The sequence below is a fragment of the Bos indicus genome, chromosome 16 (genome assembly GCF_029378745.1).
Source record: "Bos indicus isolate NIAB-ARS_2022 breed Sahiwal x Tharparkar chromosome 16, NIAB-ARS_B.indTharparkar_mat_pri_1.0, whole genome shotgun sequence".
Taxonomy (NCBI): domain Eukaryota; kingdom Metazoa; phylum Chordata; class Mammalia; order Artiodactyla; family Bovidae; genus Bos; species Bos indicus.
This window is the reverse complement of record NC_091775.1, coordinates 53342204-53361747: the sequence shown is the minus strand read 5'-3', so window position 1 is coordinate 53361747 and position 19544 is coordinate 53342204. Positions and strand designations below refer to the sequence as shown.

The following is a 19544-nucleotide window of genomic DNA, read 5'->3' as shown; positions in this document are numbered from 1 at the left end:
TCAAGATTAAGTTACAGCGTCAGACAAAAAAGGAGAAATACCTTATGACATCCCTTATATGCAGAATCTAAAACCATGAGACAAATGAACTTATCTACAAAACAGAAACTGACTCACAAGCTTAGAGAATGAACTTATGGTTGCCAGGGAGGAAGGACGGAGGAAGAGACAATTAGGAAGTTTGTGATCAGCATGTACACACTGCTATATTTAAAATGGGTAACCAACAAGGACCTGCTGTATCGCATAGGGAGAACTCTGCTCAGTGCCAAGTGGCACCTGGATGGGAGGGGAGTTTGGGTGAGGATGGACACGTGGATATATATGGCTGAGTCCCTTTGCTGTCCATCTCAAACTATCACAACATTGTTAATTGGCTAGACCCCAATACAAAATAAAAAGTATTGTTTTAAAAATTAGGTTACAGAGACAGCAGTCTCCATCTTGTGCATGCCCTCTCTTGCTCTTTCCTGGAGCCCAAGGTGGAAGCAAGCTGCAATTTTTCGAGAAGATCTACAGCTCTATGGCCAAGAATGGAGCCACTGAGCTCCACTGAGCTCAGTGGTGGCTTTACCACTGAGCCACCAGGGAAGCCCTGAACGGTGCTTCATACAAAGTAAACCTTCAAAAAAGTGAGCTTGAAGACATGGCTGGAGGAGGCCAGAGCGACATGTTGTGGCTTCAGGGCCCAGAGCCAAGGAGGTGTGGAGGGTCTCAGTCCAACACAAGAAACTGAGTCTTGCTAGGGAGTAGTTGCTCCCCAAGGAGAGCCCTAAGTTGAATGGAGCCCTGGCTGACACCTTGCCGGCAGTCTACCCAGAAGCCCTAAACCTGAGGCACCCAGCTAGGCCACCCTGGTCTCCTGACCCACAGAAACTGACAGATAATAAATGCTTGTTGTCTCAAGCCTCTGCAATTTGGGGTGATTTGTCCCGCAGCAATAGATAACGAATACACTTGCTATCACTACTAGCAACACACACAAAACACACATACCCCCACAGCCACCATGAGAAGGATTAAAACAGACCCACTCACCCATATTGGGCAGAGCTGGGAACACCCTCCTCTGCTAATCCAGCCCTTCGTTTTGCTTTTGCTGGTGAGGGCGCTTAGATGCAGAGACAGAAGGACCCTTTTCCACAGGTACACACAGCTAGGGGATTACTACCAAGGTCTCCAGACTCCAGGAATTCACGAGGGTGTTACAGACAAAATGGTACAGTCTTGAGAATCCACTGTTGCTACCTTCTCTTAGTGCCAGGTGTTTGAAGAGAGTAATTTTGGCTGGAAGATATCAGTTAAACCTCTTCTACAAATACTAAAGACATAGTCAAGAAAAAAAAACCCTCAAAAATTCCAGTGGATTCAAATATTCAACTTCAAGCAGATATTGAATATAGTGGGGTTTTAAATATAAGATTTCTGGGTTCTGTTCCTTAAGTCAAATATATCTTGTCACATCTCTTGCTCCTGTGATCTAAAGGAAGTTTCCTTGGGAATGAAGAGGCGCTGTGAATGGGAATTGCACTGACCCCTGATGTCCCTGATCCCCAGCCTCTGTTTTCTTTGGTGGTGCCCTGTTGGCCTGAGGTCAGGGTCATGGGGACACTGTCTGGCCTCAAAGCTTTTAACTAGAGCAGCCTCCCAACCCTTGGGCTGGGTTGCCAATCCCCACCCCCACCCCCCCTACTTTGAATTCTCACTATGCCTTTGCTCCTTATGAGTAGTCAGGAGGACTGGAGGGGACAATTCCTATAGCCTTTCTCCTCACCCAAAATCCTCCTTTCCCACTGCCTTACAGAGGCTGGACACGGTGTACCCAGAGGGACAGAGAGAGCCAAACCTCAGGCCCAGCTGTCTCCAACATCAATTCTCAGCATCCCCCAGGCAGGCCAGCAGGTCTTCTAGGAGAAGGCCCAGCTACATAATTTGTGGGTCCCAATGCAAAATGAACGTGTGAGGCCCCTAGTTCAAAACTAATTTAAGAATGTCAAAGTGATGACAAAACCCCAGTGCAGGGCCCTTCTGCAAGGCGGCACATTCAGAAGCCAGCCAGGTCTTGGAGTCTTCAATGCAAACCACCCTGGAGGTACCATTCCTGGAAAACGGGCTGTCATTCCCTGGCTCCCGCATTTCCTGTTGCAGAGTTAAGCAGAAATGTCTCCTGAGCCCAGGACATCCTCATAATCAGAAACATACCTCGAAGAGGAAAGACCTCCCACTCAAGGCAGATGGATGGTTTTCTGGAAGGCTGCAGGCTGCCGCTGCTGTCACAGATTTGCCTGCTAGTAGAGTTGTGAACAGGGAGACAGAGAGGCTGAAGTTGACTAGGGGAGGCCTGGGTCATCAGAAAATCCCAGAAAGTGAGGGCAGGTAGGCCCAAATGCCATATGAAGTCCTAGTCCTGAGTGTGTGGGACACACACACACACACATGAGCCAGGCCAAACTTTGCTGAGAAAGGAGAGCAGCAGAAACTCCCCAGGGTTGGGAGCTTGAGAAATAGCTTGGATCATTGAAACGTCAGTAGCAAACATGTGCAGACTCTAGAAGACCAGTGAGCACCTGTGGCCAGTGAGCCAAACAGAAACTTCTAGACATATTGACCTCGTTGTTCTTTCTCCTCTTTCTTCTTAGGTTTTAAAAAGTTGCCAATATTTCAAACTTAGGTTTCACATCAAAATTCACATTCCTAGTAGCTCCAGAAAAAACGAACAAAAAATGGAACCTCTGCTAATGCTGGAGCCAAATTCCTGTATGATAACCATCTACTGCCTCCTCTAACTCTAACCCTAACCCTCCTGTTTGCCACAGTCCCTGCCACTCCCTAAGGTCTCCCTGACATTGAATCCAAGTAGCAAGTGCTCATATCCGTGCTTGTACTGCTGTGTCCTCCTTACGAAGTGAAGAGGGAAGTGAATGTTTCTGTGAAAAAAGGGAAAAATAGGAGACTGACCAAGAGTTCCATGTACTTCAAGAAATATGGGAAAGAGCGTGTTTCTTTGTAGAAGAGAAGAACCTCCCTATGAGTTTAATATGCAAAGACTTTCTAAGTAAAAAGAACAACCTAAATGCCTTATAAAGCACACCAAAGCAGTCCCTGTTGTCCCTTCTCCCTCAGTCCAAAACAGAGTCTCCAGGACCAGATGTCTCCAGAATGAAAGACCCTCCCAGCTTCTCCTCCCATGAGGGCTCAGAGTGATCTTTCTTTTGTTCTGTTCTGCCATTTTTCCCAGCAAAGGCAGAGGACATGGGGGATTCCCAGCATCTCTTGTCACTTGGTATGGGGTCAGTTTCCCTCTCCCAGAGCGGTATGGGCGTTTAACCCCATGGATGGTTTTCTTCCCCAGTTGGGAGCATCACTAAGATTTTATGTACCTGTCCGCTCTCCACTGAACAGCCGGGGGTTCCATTAGACAGGGCCAGAGGATCTGAGGCAGCCAGACTTGTACCGGGTAGGGGCGGGGTGGAAATTTGGTTCCCATCACTGGTCAGAGAGCCATATGCCAGGACCTAGAAGTTCCCAGAGCTCAGGTGTGGGCCAGTGGAATCCATAGGTGACTGAGCCAGGTCTGGAGGAACTGGGGTGCATGCTGCCTGGAGCGGGAGGCTGAGGACACCAGAGAAAGTGTGTGACTCCTCACCCAGCCAGGTAGCCTCACCTTCCCATGTCTATGGGACCTGCCTCCTGGGGCTGTAAGGAGATAATTAGTCCTTCTAAAGAGTATCATAATCCCCAGATCAAAGGGGGTTCAGAGCTGCTGGGTTCACTTTACAGCGAACTCCGCCAGCCACGGGAGCACCCACTGGAGGGGGTGGGCTCGGATTTGCAGCCCCTTCAGTGTGTCACCTCCTACAGAGCTTGGCTGGCCTAATAACCCACAGGGCAGGGCCCCAGACCCTGGTCTTCCCTGGAACCGCTTCACTTGCCACATGCCCCCCTCCCCACCCACCAGAGGGGAGTTCATACCTAGTACTGATGATGGGTGGGAAGTCCTGATGTCCCATTTTATAGATGGAGAAGCTGAGATGGAGGATTGAGGTGCAGACATAGGGTCCCCTGCCAGTGCTTCCTCACGGCTATGGGCCGTATCAGTTTTCCTCCCCATTGGCACAAGCCCTTGCGCTCAGTACTGCGTGCACTTAAAGCAGGACGGGCCGCACAGTCCAGGTGAGTGAAGGAAGTGTCCCAGAGGGCCCACCCCTTTTCCTGCCTGCTTTTCCGCCCTCTCCCGGCCACTTGCTGGGACTTCAGCTCTCCGGCAAGGCTGTCCCAAGGGTGTCAGAAAAGTAGAGAGACACATGCAGGCTGGGCTACCTGGATTCAGGCCTGTCACTCCCAAGCGCTGTGACACTGCCCTTCTTTCGAAACCTGAGTTTCTCTAGGAATGACCATGCTGGGAACGTATTGAGTGGCCAGGGTCCGGCGCACAAAGGGGCGTCGCGGCGCTCTGCCCGGCCTTGGGGCGAGTCTGGGCGTCGCGGAGGGGCCGGGGGCGGGGTCGGGGGCGGGGCGAGCGGCGGTGCTCGCCAGCCCGGAAGGAGCGGGAGGAGGAGCCGCGGGAGTGAGAGTCGTTCCCACGTGAGAGACTCGGCGGCCGAATTCCTCGCGTGCGGCGGCAGCGGACAGCCGGGCGTCCGGCCGGACGGAGAGCCCTGGTCCGGCTCGCGCGGGCCGCCGGGCGGGCGGCCGGGGCGGCGCTCGGCTGCGCCCCGATGCGGCGACGACCCCGCGGGCTGTGAGCCCGGCGCCCGCTGTCGGAGCCCCCCGCGCCGCCGCGGGCAGCGCCCCCCGGGCACGCGGCATGCGGGCCGCCGACTCTGGCACCTGGGAGCGCGTCCGCCAGCTCGCGGCGCAGGGCGAGCCGGCGCCTTCCTGCGGGGCAGGGGCCGGGCCGGCGCGCCCCCCGGGGCCCGCAGTCTGCGAGCCGAGTGCGGACGCGGCGGGATCGAGCGATCGGCCCCGCGCCGGGGCACCCTCAGCTCGAGCGGATGGCGACTACAGCCAGCCGGGTAGGTGCGCGCCGAGAAGGGAGGGCGCCGCGGCCGCAGGCCGGGGAGCGCCGGGCCGGGCGCGCGGGGGCGCTCCCGACCGGGATCCGGCAGCCGCTGGTGGCAAAGTTCTCGCCGCACCCGGAGCCCCGAGCGCCGGCCGGGGTGCAGGAGGAGACGCGCGGGACGCGGAGTTAGTCCTCAGCCTGGGGTTTTCGGGGCTCGGCGGCTTTCCGGCAGAGCCCCGTAGGGAGCTGCCGAGGGAGGTCAAGGCCACGGGAGCTGTGCGATCCCGCGGCGCCGGGAGACCCGGGTCTGGGTCGGATCCCGTGCCTGTTCTGGGAAGCGTGGGAATGGGGCCAACCTCGCGGTGAGTTGGGGAGGCCCCCTGTGACCGCACCTGTAACCCACCTGGCAAGCCCATCAAGTGCCGAGGGGAGCGCTGCCTTCCCGCCGCCCTTCGCAGACGAAAGTGATGATTCGCCTTTGCTAGCAGCGAAGAGATTTCTCCTACACTTGAACGACTAAGGCAGGAAGAGAAATTGCCGCGGAGGAGACACAAATGCAATGGTCTAATTATGTATCGTTGGCTAATTCGCCCTAAGCGGAGAACAGCGTTTGAGCGTTAAAGGTTCCGAGTGGATGCTCCGGTTCCATTCTGTTCCGGCCTCAGCTGGTTCCTCCCCAGCTCAAGTTAGGTCATGGAAGGTGGGGCACAGGAACCCCTGGATTCTCCAGATTCTAGGGTAGGAAGCTGGAAGACGAAGGGCTTCCGAGAAGACTGTCATCATCAGTTTGAAGTTCGAATACTTTTTCTAGGAAAAATGGGGTGGGGGGTGGGGAATAGGTGGACCACATGATTCTTCATTATTTCTTGAACACCCATGTGTTCCTGTAATTTACTTGCAGTGTCTTAAAATCTTATTACGACCTTGGCAGTGAGGCTGTTATCTCCAGGAAGATGAGATCAGAAAAGGCTGGAGTTTAAGGGACTTGCCCAAGTCCCAAAGCCCTGAAGCCCTGGTACTGGAATTTCAAATTCTGTCTGGTTTGGCACCAGAATGCCTCTCCCAGGCAGCAAGCTTACCAACTGAGAAACACCAGGCTTGTTTACCTAATAATTCTTTCCTAAAAACAGCCAACTGCAAGACCTCCTAATTCCAGGCTGCCCATATTGGTTTCCTCAGGAGATGAGATTCCAGAGGTCAGAGTTCTAGTCACAGGAGCTGGGACCACCAATCAACTGACTCTGATTAGTTGAGCTGCACTGGTGTTCTGGAACAGCTGGTGTCTTGGGTCACCAAGGGTCTGGAAGCGGGACACTGAGGCCTGGAAGGAGCTTGAGTCCCTGGGCCTTTGGTTTAGGAGCTAGGCTTGCTGGACCCAATCCCACCTCCTCCCCTGTTGCAAAGAGCAGTTAGAACCCGAGACAGCTTGCTGTGAAACAGAATATAGACGCAGAGAATAAGCAAATGGGAGGGCTTGGGCAAGTTGTTTGATCTTTCTGAGACTCAGTTTACATCTGTAAAGTGGAGATATTAATAATGTCAGATACATTTTGATCATTCAGAAGCTCATGTCTGCAAAGCACCTTGCCTAGTTCATATTTGATGCTGATGAATATAAGTCATCAGCTTTACTTGTGGGGCACCTTTTGATGCCCCTACTGACTCAGTTTTTCTTTAGGATGAACTGTTAATCTGTCCCATCTCCCTGCTCCTGAACTATGTCGAAATGACATCTGTTTTGTCTGTAAAATACTTCCGTGATCCCAAGCTGACTGTTGGGCCAATGGAGGCTGTTATTATGTACACATGTAGAAGAGGGCTGGTTGGAGATAAATCTGTTTACTTTTTGTCTATATAGACTCCACTTATGTATCATGATAACAACATCCTAATGACATGATGTAGCTGAGAAAAGCCTGTCTCTGAGGTCTGGGGGTGGCTGTTACTCCAGTGGCCCTCTTGGTGTCCCTTTAGGGCAGAACTCAGTGGGCATCTCCTTTCCTAATCTACACATGGCATCACTGGTATGAAACAGGATCAAGCCAGCAGCTAAACCAGAAAGTTCTGAATTCTCTGTACCCCACCACCCTTCACCCTCTTCTGGTCTCTGGATCTTAAAGACCAAATGCAGTTTCTAAGGAAGTCCATGGTAATTGGGCATGGACACGGGTTCTCAAACAGCCTATCATGGACACCGGTGCTCACACCATTCGCTGTCATGAGGGATTTTCCTCTGGGAGGCCAATGGAAAGTCTTCAGGCTTAGAACTGCAAGTCAAAATTACTATTTCAGTAGTAATAGTGACTCACTTCAGGATCTTAGAACGTTACTCCCCAGCCCAATGCAAAGCTCAGTTTAAGAAACTGCAAGAGTGCCCTTCTGGGTGACAGTGTCTGAAAATTGGCACTTTTAGGGGTTTGGGGAAGGGGAAAGGGAGAAGGGATGCTCGCTTGGTGGGATGGAGGCCTGGCACCTTGACATTGTTCATAGGTGATATCCTGGGATTGTCAGGGTGACAGACCCTGTGCTGGTGACTTCTGCTGACCCCTGGCCTCCAGGGTGGGTCTACTTCCAGGAGAGGTTACCATTTGCGTGTATACTGCGGACAAGAGCAGGTGATGCAGAAATGAGACACGGTGCTTGGTCTGCACCTGATGCAGCCCCAGATCTGTCTGACCTTGAGATACTCTGTAACTCAGTTTCCCTTTTGGTGTGGGGGGGTAGTGACTCCACCAGAGGGAGGCTCCTTCCAGGGTTCCCACAGAGTGTTCAGGTGGTCCCAGAGCCTTCCTAGATGAGAACTTGAATGATTCCCTTGTGATTGTCCCTCCATTCAGTCACATCTCTTGAGCACCTCCTGCCTCCAGGCACTGTTGTAGCTGCCAGGGCTGTAGCGGCGAGAAGACTGCGGCCCTTGTTTCCATGGAGCCTGTATTCTGTGGGAGGAGATTTCCAGTAGGCAGAGACCCACAGGATGTGTCCAGGGATGGGAAAGGCTAGGCAGGAGAAAAAACCAGGTGAGGGGTTAGCGCAGTGGGAGTGGGTGGTTTTTGTATAGGTGGTTAGAAAAGAATGAGGGCGGGTACATGGGTGCTGAGTTCCTAAGATGAGAGGATGTTGCTGGTCGACAAAGGAAATCAAGTCTTTTTTATTTTTTTGGCCACGCAGCTTATGGGATCTTAGTCCCCCAATAAGAGATCAAACCCAGCCTTTGGCAGTGAGAGCACCAAGTCGTAACCACTGGACTGTCAGGGAATTCCCAACCAAGTCATTTTTTTTTTTTTAAGTTGTTGGTAAATTAGTATTTTTGTAGACTGGGCACTTTATCTGTCCAAATCTGAAGCCTCCCAGGCTTCCTCCTTTATTAGTCATTTAAGTTCTTATCTTCTCTTGCCCCTCCTCCTCACATAAAGCCCCCCAGAGGAGGGGGCCAGGCCCTGTGTACCTGTATACTGCTGTGTACCTGTATACTGGCTCCCATCCCTTGCCCTCCCAGGGGCCAGTCTTGCGTGCTAGGTCGCTTCATTCATGTCTGACTCTTTGCGACCCTATGGACTGTAGCCCACCAGCCTCCTCTGTCCATGGGATTCTCCAGGCAAGAGTACTGGAGTGGGGTGCCATTTTCTGCTCCAGGTGATCTTCCCAACCCAGGGATCAAACCCACACTTCTTATGTCTCCTGCATTGGCAGGCAGGTCCTTTACCACTAGCACCACCTCGGACGTCCAGGGGCCAGGCTTGGTGCTCACCAAATGCCAGATTTTGTCTTCGTTAGTCCTCCAGCAACCCAGGGGTAGGTGCAGTTGCTAATTCTGTCCACAGATGGGGAAACTGGTGCTCAGAAAATTCGGCTGAGACCTCACAGCTAGTAGGTGTCACAGCCAGGATTGGCCCCAGGTTGTGAACCTCAGAGCACCTCATGTGTTCTCAAGAAAGTAGACCCACTGTAAGTGTCAGGTCCATTTTTCCTTTAAATTTTTATCTCTAAAAAAAAGTTTGTCCTCTCCTTGACATTCCTCGGTTCAAGCAACTCAAGCATTTGCTTATCTTTGTGCCTTTAGCAATTTCCTCACTAGGTCAGCTTTGCGTGATCCCTTCTGTAAAGAATTTCTGCTGGGTGAGGGGGAGATTCAATCTCCACACTGGGATTGGGGATGGTCTGTGAAAGTCAGCCACTAGGATCGAGAGAGTTTAGAGTGAGCTTCCTCTGTAATGGGGTGGGAGAGAGACGACTGGGGCTTGGCTTTTCTGGGCACTCAGGAATGAAAGTCAGTGCTCTTTGAATGTGTTTTTCCATTGGTTTTCCTCAGGCAGTTTGCTGTGGCCCAGCGCCCTCCACCCTATGTGACTGTTCAGGGAGAGGAACCGAAAGATCCTTCTGCCAGGGCAGTGGGTACAGGGCACAGGTTTGGAATCAAATGCCACCTGCTAGTTCAGTCCAGCAGCTCTGCTGCTTCCTGGCTGTTTGTCTCCAAGCAAGTTAGATAATATCCTGAGCCTCAGTGTGTGTGTGTCACTCGGTCGTGACCCCATGGACTGCAGCCCGCCAGGCTCCTCCGAGCCTCAGCTTACCCATCTCTAAAATGGGATCCTGTTACCCACCTCAGAGTTGTTGGACAGGAATCTGTATGGTTACCATCCATCGTACCCATGGGGCCTGCTGCTACATATGCCATAAGAGATGGGGGCATTCCCATTTATCCAGAGTACAAAGAACTTAAATATGTGTGTGTGTGAAACTTAAAAAAACATTTTTGGCCACATCATGCAGCATGCAGGATCTTAAGTTCCCCGTTGTTGTTGTTGTCGTTCGGTCACTAAGTTGTGTCTCATTGCGGCCCCATGGGCTGCAGCATACCCAACTTCCTTGTCCTTCACTATCTCCCGGAGTCTGCTCAAATTCATGTCTGTTGAGTCGAGGATGCTACCTAACCTTCTCATCCTCCGATCAGGGATCAAACTCATGCCCTTTGCAGTGGAAGTGCAGAGTCTTAACCACTGGACTGCCAGAGAAGTCTCAAAAATGCGTTAAACTTTTGAAGTCTGAAATATTGGGATTTGATGGGACAGGTGTTTTTGACAGAGTACGAGCTGCTTATTTGGCCTTCTGAGTCATCGGGAAATTTCCAGAATGGCCTCTGTGTTTTGTGTTAATATTCCAGCTGAGTCAACTGGGTGATTTGCTAGGACCCTCCAGCCATTCTGGGCAAAGAGGATTTTCTTTCCCTTCCCATCATCTCAAGAGCCACAGAGCACGCGTGGCTCATGGACGGTAGCAGACACCCCCTCAGTGTTAGCACCTCTCCCCCAGAACACAGCCTGTTGACCAAAGTGGAAAATTAGGCACATTGGCGTGCGCACGGATTTTAGCCTCAGCAGATAAGCATACCAAGCGTGTCATTAAAGCTGTCCAAAGCAATTGCCGTGGGGATCCTGTGTTTGCTGTGAGTCACTAAGGGCTATAAACACTCCAGAGAGGATGGCAAGCTGTGGTTACAAGGTGTGTGGGTGCATGTGTGTGAGCCTGTGTACGTAGTTATTTCTTAAGAATTGACTCTCCGTAAATGTGTTTCATGTTGAGCGCATCAGATGAGTGCCTGTCCAGGAGGGAAAAAGTCAGGATTGCTTCCTATTCTCAAGGACCAGGCCCTCTGTCCCTCTTGGGACAGCTACCGTGAAGGTGGGGACTTCAGACTTTCTCTTGTCTGCTGTTTGGATGCCTTCAAGAGAAGCCGGTTAGAAGATGCTGATTGTGGCAGTTCCTTGGAGCCCTCACCACCTGGCATTAGCCCAGCCGGTGCTGCCACAGCCCCAGATTTAGAAGAAATTAACAGCCACAAAGGTGTGACAGGTACGTGCGTCCCACCTACCTAGTGTCCTGGCCCTAAACTGGATGAGGTTGTGCCTGGGCCAGGGAGAAGGGGAGCTGGTGGGTTCAGTGGTGGCGACCCTCCGAGTGCATCCTGCTGGGCTTAGGGGACTGCTTTGGGGAACACTCACCGCCCAGCGGCCAGTCTGCAGGTGCTGACTGCCTTGTCTTTCGTTGCCACCTGGATTTGGAGACTGGCTCAGGCTTCCAGCTAGTTTGGGCTGTAACTTTATCACAGGCATTGTGTTCAGTACCTTTTAATTGTACAGAAGCTTCGGAAGCTCTCCCCGGGGGCCTGGAGAGAAGTAAAAACAACAGCTGCTGGTTCCTGTATGCTTTATTCCCTCAGCCTTGCCAGGGTGCTCCTAACTCTGAAGTCCTGTGTGCCAGGCAGGGAAGAATCCTCATTTGTGTTGAGGGCCGCCCAGGAGCCAGGCAGTTTGTTACCTGTGTTCCTGTTCTTCTTCCCTGTGGTTTCATTCATCAGCTGACGATGCCTTGAGAGCTACTAGGGCACCAGGCAGAGGCTGTGGTGCTTTTTTTTTTTCTCATCTTGGGCATAACAGCATCCAGTAAGCCGGGTACCTTTGGAGGGAGGGTCCCTGGGGCCCCAGCAGACAGCCCACGCCTCTAGCCCGGCAAGAATCCAAAGAGGCCAGCTGGCCTGTGACAGGAGGTTTGACCATGGCCATTTGGAAAGCTGGGATGCAGAGCCCTGAGATGGAAACCTGGGCATAGATAGGGTCAATTTACTCCCTCTCCGAAGCTCAGGAACTGAGGCCCAGAGCGAGGAAGGGACCGTGCTCCAAGGTGTCATGTGGGGTAGTTTCCAGGGTTGGATGCGAAAACTTAACAAAGGTACTTGGATGTCTTGGCAAAGCTGGGCATTCTCTCCCTTCACCCTGTTCCCTAGCTCCCTCTGATCTTTTGAAGGGGGCCTCAGACTTTGGGGATCACAGCAGTCTAGGGTGATTGCTAGTATGCACATTCTCAGGCTTCGCCTCAAGATTCTGACTCTGTAGGTCTGTGAAAGGGCCCAGGAATCTTGTATTTTGTATCAAGTGCCCTGGGTGAATTTGATGTGGGGTTTCCATGGATGAGATTTGGAGAACCTCTGCCATTCACTTCTCTGTGAAGTGAAAGTTGCTCAGTCATGTTCAATTCTTTGCAACCCCATGGACTATACAGTCCATGGAATTCTCCAGGCCAGAATACTGGAGTGAGTAGCCGTTCCCTTCTCCAGCTGATCTTCCCAAACCGGGGATAGAACCCAGGTCTCCCGCATTGCAGGTGGATCCTTTACCCGCTGAGCCACCAGGGAAGCCCACTTCTCTGGGATTCGGTTAATTTTTGAGCAAGGAACGAGGGAGCCACACACTCTGGCTTACCCCTGCTCCCTGACGTCACCCTTGGCAGCATCCCTTCCCCTCCCACAGGTGACCCAGAGTGGACATCAGGTACGTGAGCATCCTATTTCAATCCCACTTCCTTCTTTTCTAATCTATTTCCCCGCCTCCACCTCTTCCTGCTCCTCCCCCTCCCTCTCCCCCCGCCCGCCTTTCTGCAGAATCTCTTAAAAAGAGGCACATGGATTTCTGTCTTGTGCTCTCACAAGACTGTGCTGTGGTGAGAAAGCCGCCAGTTAGGCCTTTTTGCTCAGATGTCCTGCTCTGTGTCCTAGGCTGCCACTAGCACTCACTCAGCCTTTCACTCCACCAATATTCCTCTTTCCTTGAGCTCCTCCGAGAGGCCAGGTCCTGGGCTGGGTGCTGAGGGTCAAAGGAGACCACATCCTTGACCGTGGCTCATCCGGACTCTTCAGACTTGGTACCAAACCCACCAGTCCGGGCCGCCCCTTCCCCTGCCGCGGGTCCCTTTTGTTGTTAGTCTGAATGCTGTGCCCATGACAGACGTGTTCAGCTGAGCGGCTGGTTCTGTGCTTCCTCTTGGCATCTCTTGCCATGTCCACAGTACAGATGGGAGCCATGGGGATGGTTTCTATCACCTTATACCCTGTGGACTTTGTCGGCTTCTTCAGGGTTGGGGGCCAAGGGACCTGGGTGGCAGAGTGGGAGGGCTCTGTCTGTGGTTCCCCTCTAGCCGGGAGACCCACCCCCACCAAGCTGGACTGCCTCCTCCCAGCAGTGGGTACAGGGGGTCTTTAGATGTGGGCTAGCAATGGCTGCCCTGGGTAGACTCTTTCCCCTCTTTTGTACCCGAGAAGAGAACAGCAAGGAGCCCCCTTTTACAGAAAGGGAAATAGAGGCAGACATTGTGGTTTCTTTGGGCCAGAACCATCTTATGGAATTCTCTGCCAAGCTGAAAATGGTCCACTGTCCTGTGTGGTAGCCTCTAGATTTAAAATGTAGCTAGTACGAGCACACAGCTGAATTTCAGTCTGTTTTAAAGGCTGCATGTGGCCAGTGGCTGGTACAGCTGGTCCTGAGTCAGGGCTTGATACCACAGACGGGGCTATGGCCCATCACGGCTCATGAAGCCTGAGAGCTGTTTAGGTTTTTAAGTTCCTGGATCCTCTGCCAAACCTGGACAGTCAGATAGATATCTGGGGTGGCCCCAGAAGTCTGCTCTTTAAACTCATCACCTCCACCCCCAGGTGATTTTGATCTTTTCTGAAATTCGTGAACCAAAGGCTCCAGCATGTTACATCTTTACTGTCAGGGGGTTTCTCAGCCTCCAGCAGTCCATCAGTGCCTTTCTGCCTTTGTCCCCCCACCCCACCCACTACCTGCACCAGGCCAGTGGCTTTCAAGATGGGATGCCAAGACCAGTAAATCAGCCTCATCTAATAACTTGGTAGAACTGCAAACCCTCAGCCTGCCCTAGACCTGCAGAATCAGAAACCTAGAGTGAGCCCCGCAGTCTGGGTTTTAACAGACCCCTCAAGGCAATGCTAATGCAGCTATAGCTTGAAACCAATCACTCAGCAAGACTGCTCTAGGAAGCTCCTTCAACTTAAAAATTTCCCTGAATCTCTTCTGTCTTTTCCTTCCTGTCCCTATCCTATTCCCTGTTCCCCCTTCCCTCTGTACCCTGGCCTGTCCTCTCTCCAGCTTCCAAGAGCTGCCAAGACCTTTCTACACCCAGGGACTGCTGGGTGTATGGCGAGATGATCCATCTGCCTCTTACAAGGGTCTTCGGGGATCCTGGCCTTACCCGAGGGGTGGCCCTCATGGGGATGTGACAGGGGAGGCAAGCAGAGCAGTGGCCAGAAGACCGCCACCCCCATCATCTCTCCCAGAATCCCAGGTGGTGGCCAGCTGTCCACCCGATGCCAGAATCTCAGAAGAACAGAGGGCCAGATGGGCCAGTTTCCCTGGGGCCCCCAGGCGCGCTTCATGGGGCAGGCCCCTGCTGCTTCCCTTGGCATCCATCAGCCTGAAGGAAGTTGGCACAGCTCACAGCTGTGCTCAACAGACAGCACTTGTCTGTCTCATGTCTTCCCAGTGTTTACAGAAAGCAGGGAAGCTGGAGGCCAGCTCAGACATGGCTGTGCTCCTGATCCACTGTGGAACCTTCCTTATGCAGATCGTTCACCTCCGAACCCCAGTTTCCTGGTTCCGTGAAATGAGATCCGTAGTGCCAGCTTCACAGCTCACAGATTTGTGATTGCATTTACCCGAGCCTGTGGATCTGGGAGAGCTTTGCAAACTCAGAGGCACCTTACAAACATGGCTCGTACCACATCAATGCTGGTGAGGGCAGCCCTGTGCCTCAGGGAACCGACTCCTCCTGGTTCGCTTGGCACATTGCTGGTTTCAGCACTGAAAGTTCTGTTATTGTTGTTTAGTTGCTAAGTTGTGTCTGATTCTTTTGAAACCTCATGGACTGCAGCCCGCCAGGTTCCTCTGTCCGTGGGATTTCCCAAGCAAGAGCACTGCAGTGGATTGCCTTTTCTTTCATTACCACGGAGCCACCTGGGAAGCCCACTGGAAGTCCTACATTTTGGGAAACCCCTCAGTCCTAGGCAAACCTAGGCAAACAGTTGGTCTCCCTGTCTGTACCCCAGTGCCTTCCAGACACTCAGCTTTGGCAGCCACACCCAGCTGCTTTTGCCATATAAAAAGTGATCTTGCTCTTCCTCCCAACCCTACCCTCTCAGCAGTGAAGGCATCACCTGCCTGACTCCTGACCCCCCACCCACCTCCACCGATGGCATTGAGCTTCTGGCTCTGCTCTCACTTCCAGCTCATTCAGGTCTCTGGGCATCGACTGATGGTCTGGCTGACCCACCACTCAGATTCCAGCTGATCACGTCTTTATTAAATCACGGTTACCCATTTGTGTACTGGATTGCTTACTGGATAAATACTCATCAGGCCCTGAGTGGGTACCTGGTGCTGACAAGCTGAGCCAAACCAGCCCTGTCCTCATTTCGCCTAGGGTTTTCTGTCTAGAACCCTTAGCTGGGACCAGAAGGATGCCCTTCCCCAACCTCTCCCTGCATCCGACAAAGCTCCAGGTTCGTCTGCCTGGCAGATGTTGAGTACCTGCTCTGAATGGGCGTCGTGCTGGAGCCCTGAACCATGCCAGCTCCTCTGGCTGCTGTTGAGGGGCTTGGGGTCTCCTCGTTGTACCAGGAACCAGCTGACTCATTCCCACCCTTCATCTTCTCCTTCCTATGTCTCCACCCCGTACAAAATCCAAATTCCACCCTGTCCTGGGCCCCAACACTGCTATAAATTTGTCTTGCTCATTCCGGCCCCTTTGTGCACAGTTGTTGCCCTGCCACAGGGTCCTACTGGGGTGTTTCTCAGGGCCTTCCTCCTGAACTTACGCCCAAGTGGGCAGGGCCACAAGGCACCTACATATCTTCCTCCCTTCCTTCACCTGGAGCACAGAGTCGAGCTTTAGGAAATGCTCTGAGGGAGAAAACACACATGTAGATTTCTCAGCTGGAAGGACCTTGGTTTTTTTGTTCTTCGGTCGCCAAGTTGTGTCCAGCTCTGTGACCCCATGGACTGCAGCATGCCAGGCTCCTCTGTCTATGGGATTTCCCAGGCAAGAATCTTGCAGTAGGTTGCCATTTCCTTCTCAAGGGGATCTTCCCAACCCAAGGATCGTCTCCTGAACTGGCAGGCAGATCCTTTACCACGGAGCCACCAGGGAAGCCTAGGAAGGGCCTTAGGCAACTTTGAATCTGGTAGCTGTATTGGCACACCTTTGGATGAACCTCCTCAAAGGGAGGGCAGCGTATGGAGAACACCTGCAGCCCCACCAGGACTTGGGTTTGGAAAGTAAGTCCTCCTCCCTCTTGGAATTTGGGACCCACGGAAAGAGGCAGAAGTGGGATGGATGGGGAGCGTGGTTTGGGCGCTGCTGGCCTCGCTCCTCTGCTCTGTACCCTGTTCACAGGCCCAGCAGCCAGAGGGCCAGGTCTGATGACATGAGATGATGAGTCCATTGAGTCTGACCCCTGCCCTCGTCTTTGTATTGCCTGGTTACTGGTGGTTGGTCGTTTAGTCGCTCAGTCATATCAGACTCTTTCGACCTCATGGACTCTAGCCTGCCAGGCTCCTCTGCCCAGGGGATTCCCCAGGCAAGAATACTGGAGTGGCTTGCCATTTTCTTCTCCAGGGGATCTTCCCAACCTAGGAATCAAACCTGGTCTCCTGCTTTGCAGGTTGATTCCTACTGCCTGGTCACTGTATCTCCACAAACATGTGGAAAGTTTGCATTTCAGTTTCCAGAATCTTTGAGTGTGATGGAGTCTCTGAGGGTCTTTGGTTCATTCATTCTTCAGATTATTACAGCGTGCTTGTGTGGAACAGAATCCTTGCTTAGTATCCAACAAACAGTTGTAGATAAAACAATCCTACACAAAACAGTCTTCCCCTCATTGTGCTTAAAGTCAAGGATATTTTCATAGAAAAAAATTTTTTTCTTATATTTATTGAGCACTTATCAAATACTCTACTGAGAATTATGAATGTCATGCCAGCAAGTCTTAACAGCATTCGTCAGGTTATTTTCAGAAAATTAGGCACCAAAAACTCTTTCTGTGTTTCCATTGTTATTGAAAATTTCCTAAGGTACCCACTTCTCCCCCAACTTGTCCAGACAGAGCCTGGACAATTCCCTTTTTAGAATTAGGCTTCTGCAGACCTTTGGGGTCCTAATTCAGAAGTTGAGCATCTTAGGACTGGTGGTTGTACTTGGCTGCACAACTCCCCAAAGGGGGAGTATGCACACATGCTCAGTCATGTCCAACTCTTTGCAGCCCCATAGACTGTAGCCGACCAGGCTCCTCTGTCCATGAAATTTTTCAGGTGAGAATACTGGAATGGGTTTCCTCCTTCAGGGGATCTTCCCGACCCAGGAATTGAACCCGCGTCTCCTGCAATGACAGGCAGATTCTTTACCACTGAACCACCTGGGAAGCCCTCCCCACCCCTACCGCTTGCATGGAAGAAAATAAGAATCCATTACATCAGTGAATATTTTCATTGTTTGCTTCTCTGTCCTCAAGCCTAAGCCAGGATCCTAGTTCACTGGGCGTGGAAGCTATCTGGGACCCAGCTGGAGGAGGCTGGATTGTGTGTTTGGGCAGCTGCAGGGGTTTCAGAATGACCAGCAGCTCTTCTCCCCTCCCTGCTGGGCTCCCGTGGTGGTAGCAGTGGCTTCCCCAAAGACCACGTGTCCCCCCCATGTGACCATCTCTCCAAGGTGATCGGGCTTATGCTTGTGGCCAGACCTGATGACCGTGGGCCAGAGCCCCGCCCTCTTGCTGTCACTGAGCCAGCTCCACCTCCTTACTTTCTGGGCTGACTTGCTTGTTCTGTTCTGTGGGTTCTTTTCAGAGACTTGCTGTTTGCCAGGTGGATGTCCCAGTGTTCTGAGCAGTTGTTTGCTTAGAGGGACTCTTGATTCCCTTCCACGCCCCTGTCACTGTGGGACTCTCTGGAAGGTCTAGTCACTTTATATGTACTTTTGAAAATCATGGAGGGGAGCCTGGTCTAAGTGTTAAGTGTTAGTCGCAGTCACTTCAGTCGTGTCCAACTCTGTGCGACCCCATGCACTGTAGCCTGCCAGGCTCCTCTGTCCATGGGATTCTCCAGGCAAGAATACTGGAGTGAATTGCCATTTCCTCCTCTAGGGGATCTTCCCAACCCAGAGATAGAACCCATGGCTCCTGCATTGCAGACAATTTCTTTACCACTGAGCCACTTGGGAAGCCCAAACTCTTGCATTGCAGGGTCACCTGCATTAAACAACTGAAATAAATTAGGTGCATTAATCAGCCCATTTTCCAGATGGAGTAACTGAGGCACAGGAAAGTTAAGAAACTCGCCGTAAGACCTAGGAGCCAGGAAGCAGAGGAGGTAGGATTCAGCTTGGAGTCCAGCTGGAGTCTGGCTGGAGCCCACTGTAGCCACCACTCTCCTGTCCCCACTGCAGCCGACTCTGCAGCCTCACCTGTGTCTGTCCTGAGCTACGGCAGAGTGTGAAGTGAGGAATAACAAAGGGACTCTGTCCCTCGAGGGTGCCAGCCTTGGTGGGAAGCTCCTTGTGGCTGCCTTGTGGGTCTGGACTGGGTGGGGCTCCTTGTCAAGTGAAAGGGTCGTGGGGCAGCTCTGCAAACTCCACCCAAAGGCTCAGGTGTGGTGAGCACTGCACAGGTGTCCCTGACAGCCTGTCTCTCCCAGGGCTATGGGTTTCCTGCTTCTCTTGGCCTTAACATGTTAAAGATAACAGAGGTCGGGATTTCCTTGGTGGTCCAGTAGTTAAGACTCTGAGCTGCCAATGTAGGGGCCATGGGTTTGATCTTTGGTTGCAGAACTATGATCTCACATGCCATGCAGCGTGAGAAAAAGATAAGAACAAAAAGATAACAGAGGTTGTGGGAGGGTTTGGCTACTCTCCCTGTTCACCCTGTGAGGTAGGGAGGCGTGATCACCAGCATTCAGGGTGGCATCTGAGGCTCAGAGAGGTTTGTCCTTAAAGCTTAGTACTATTTGTTAAAGAAAAAAAACACTAGGCTTTGTATTGTTTGCACTTCCTGCTTTCCTGCTGCCTGGCTGCGGAGTCGTGTAGTTACAGGACTGTTTGAGTTGCAAATGATAGAAACACTACCGGAACTGACTTATAGGAAGGGAAATCAGTAGCTCCCCATAACTGAACTGGTCAGAGGTAAGCAGGCTTCCCTGGTGGCTCAAATGGTAAAGAATCTGCCTGCAGTGCAGAAAACCGGGGTTCGATCCCTGGTTGGGAAGATCTCCTGGAGAAGGGAACAGCAACCCATTCCAGTACCAGTATTCTTGCCAGGAGAATTCCATGGACAGAAGAGCCTGGTGGGCTACAGTCCAGGGGGTCGCAAAGAGCCAGATACAACTGAGTGACTAACACTTTCACAAGCAAGCTTCAGGCATATCTACATCCACAGGCTCAGAGGATTGTCATCTCCCAGCTCTCCTTTCATCTGAGCTTTATCCTTTCTAGTTAGGAGGCAAAAATGACCCCAAACAAGTCTAAGCAGCATTTTATCTTTTGGAGATTCCAATGTAGAGAGTCCTTCATTTCCAGTATTTCTAGCAAAAATCCCAGGTCTGACTCTCATTGGCTAGTTTTAATTACTCAGTAGCTTTGAGCCAATCACATTGTCCAGTAGCAAGGAATGCATTGATTGGCAGGCTTAGGTCATGTGCCTGAGCTCAGT

The 19544-nt window shown here is 52.1% G+C and overlaps 1 protein-coding gene and 1 long non-coding RNA gene across 5 annotated transcripts in view; one reads left to right on the top strand and one right to left on the bottom strand.

Annotated features, from left to right (window-relative positions):
• Positions 1–5821, bottom strand: part of LOC109570552 (uncharacterized) — a 30571-nt gene extending 24750 nt beyond the window's left edge. Inside the window, exon 1 of one of the 3 annotated variants that reach the window (XR_011560882.1) lies at positions 5406–5821. This is a non-coding gene — a long non-coding RNA (uncharacterized lncRNA). Of the gene's footprint in view, positions 1–3380; positions 3899–3972; positions 4435–5405 lie in introns of those variants that run through there. The other 2 variants (XR_002182488.2, XR_011560883.1) reach the window with 2 other exon arrangements.
• Positions 1–19544, top strand: part of KAZN (kazrin, periplakin interacting protein) — a 1348869-nt gene that overhangs the window by 1171394 nt on the left and 157931 nt on the right. The window contains exon 1 of one of the 2 annotated variants that reach the window (XM_070768464.1): positions 4608–5015. The exons of the other annotated variant lie outside the window; for it this stretch is intronic. Within the exon in view, the coding sequence (XP_070624565.1) occupies positions 4808–5015 (208 nt within the window). The 5' untranslated portion in view covers positions 4608–4807. Of the gene's footprint in view, positions 1–4607; positions 5016–19544 lie in introns of those variants that run through there. 2 annotated transcript variants of the gene reach the window in all.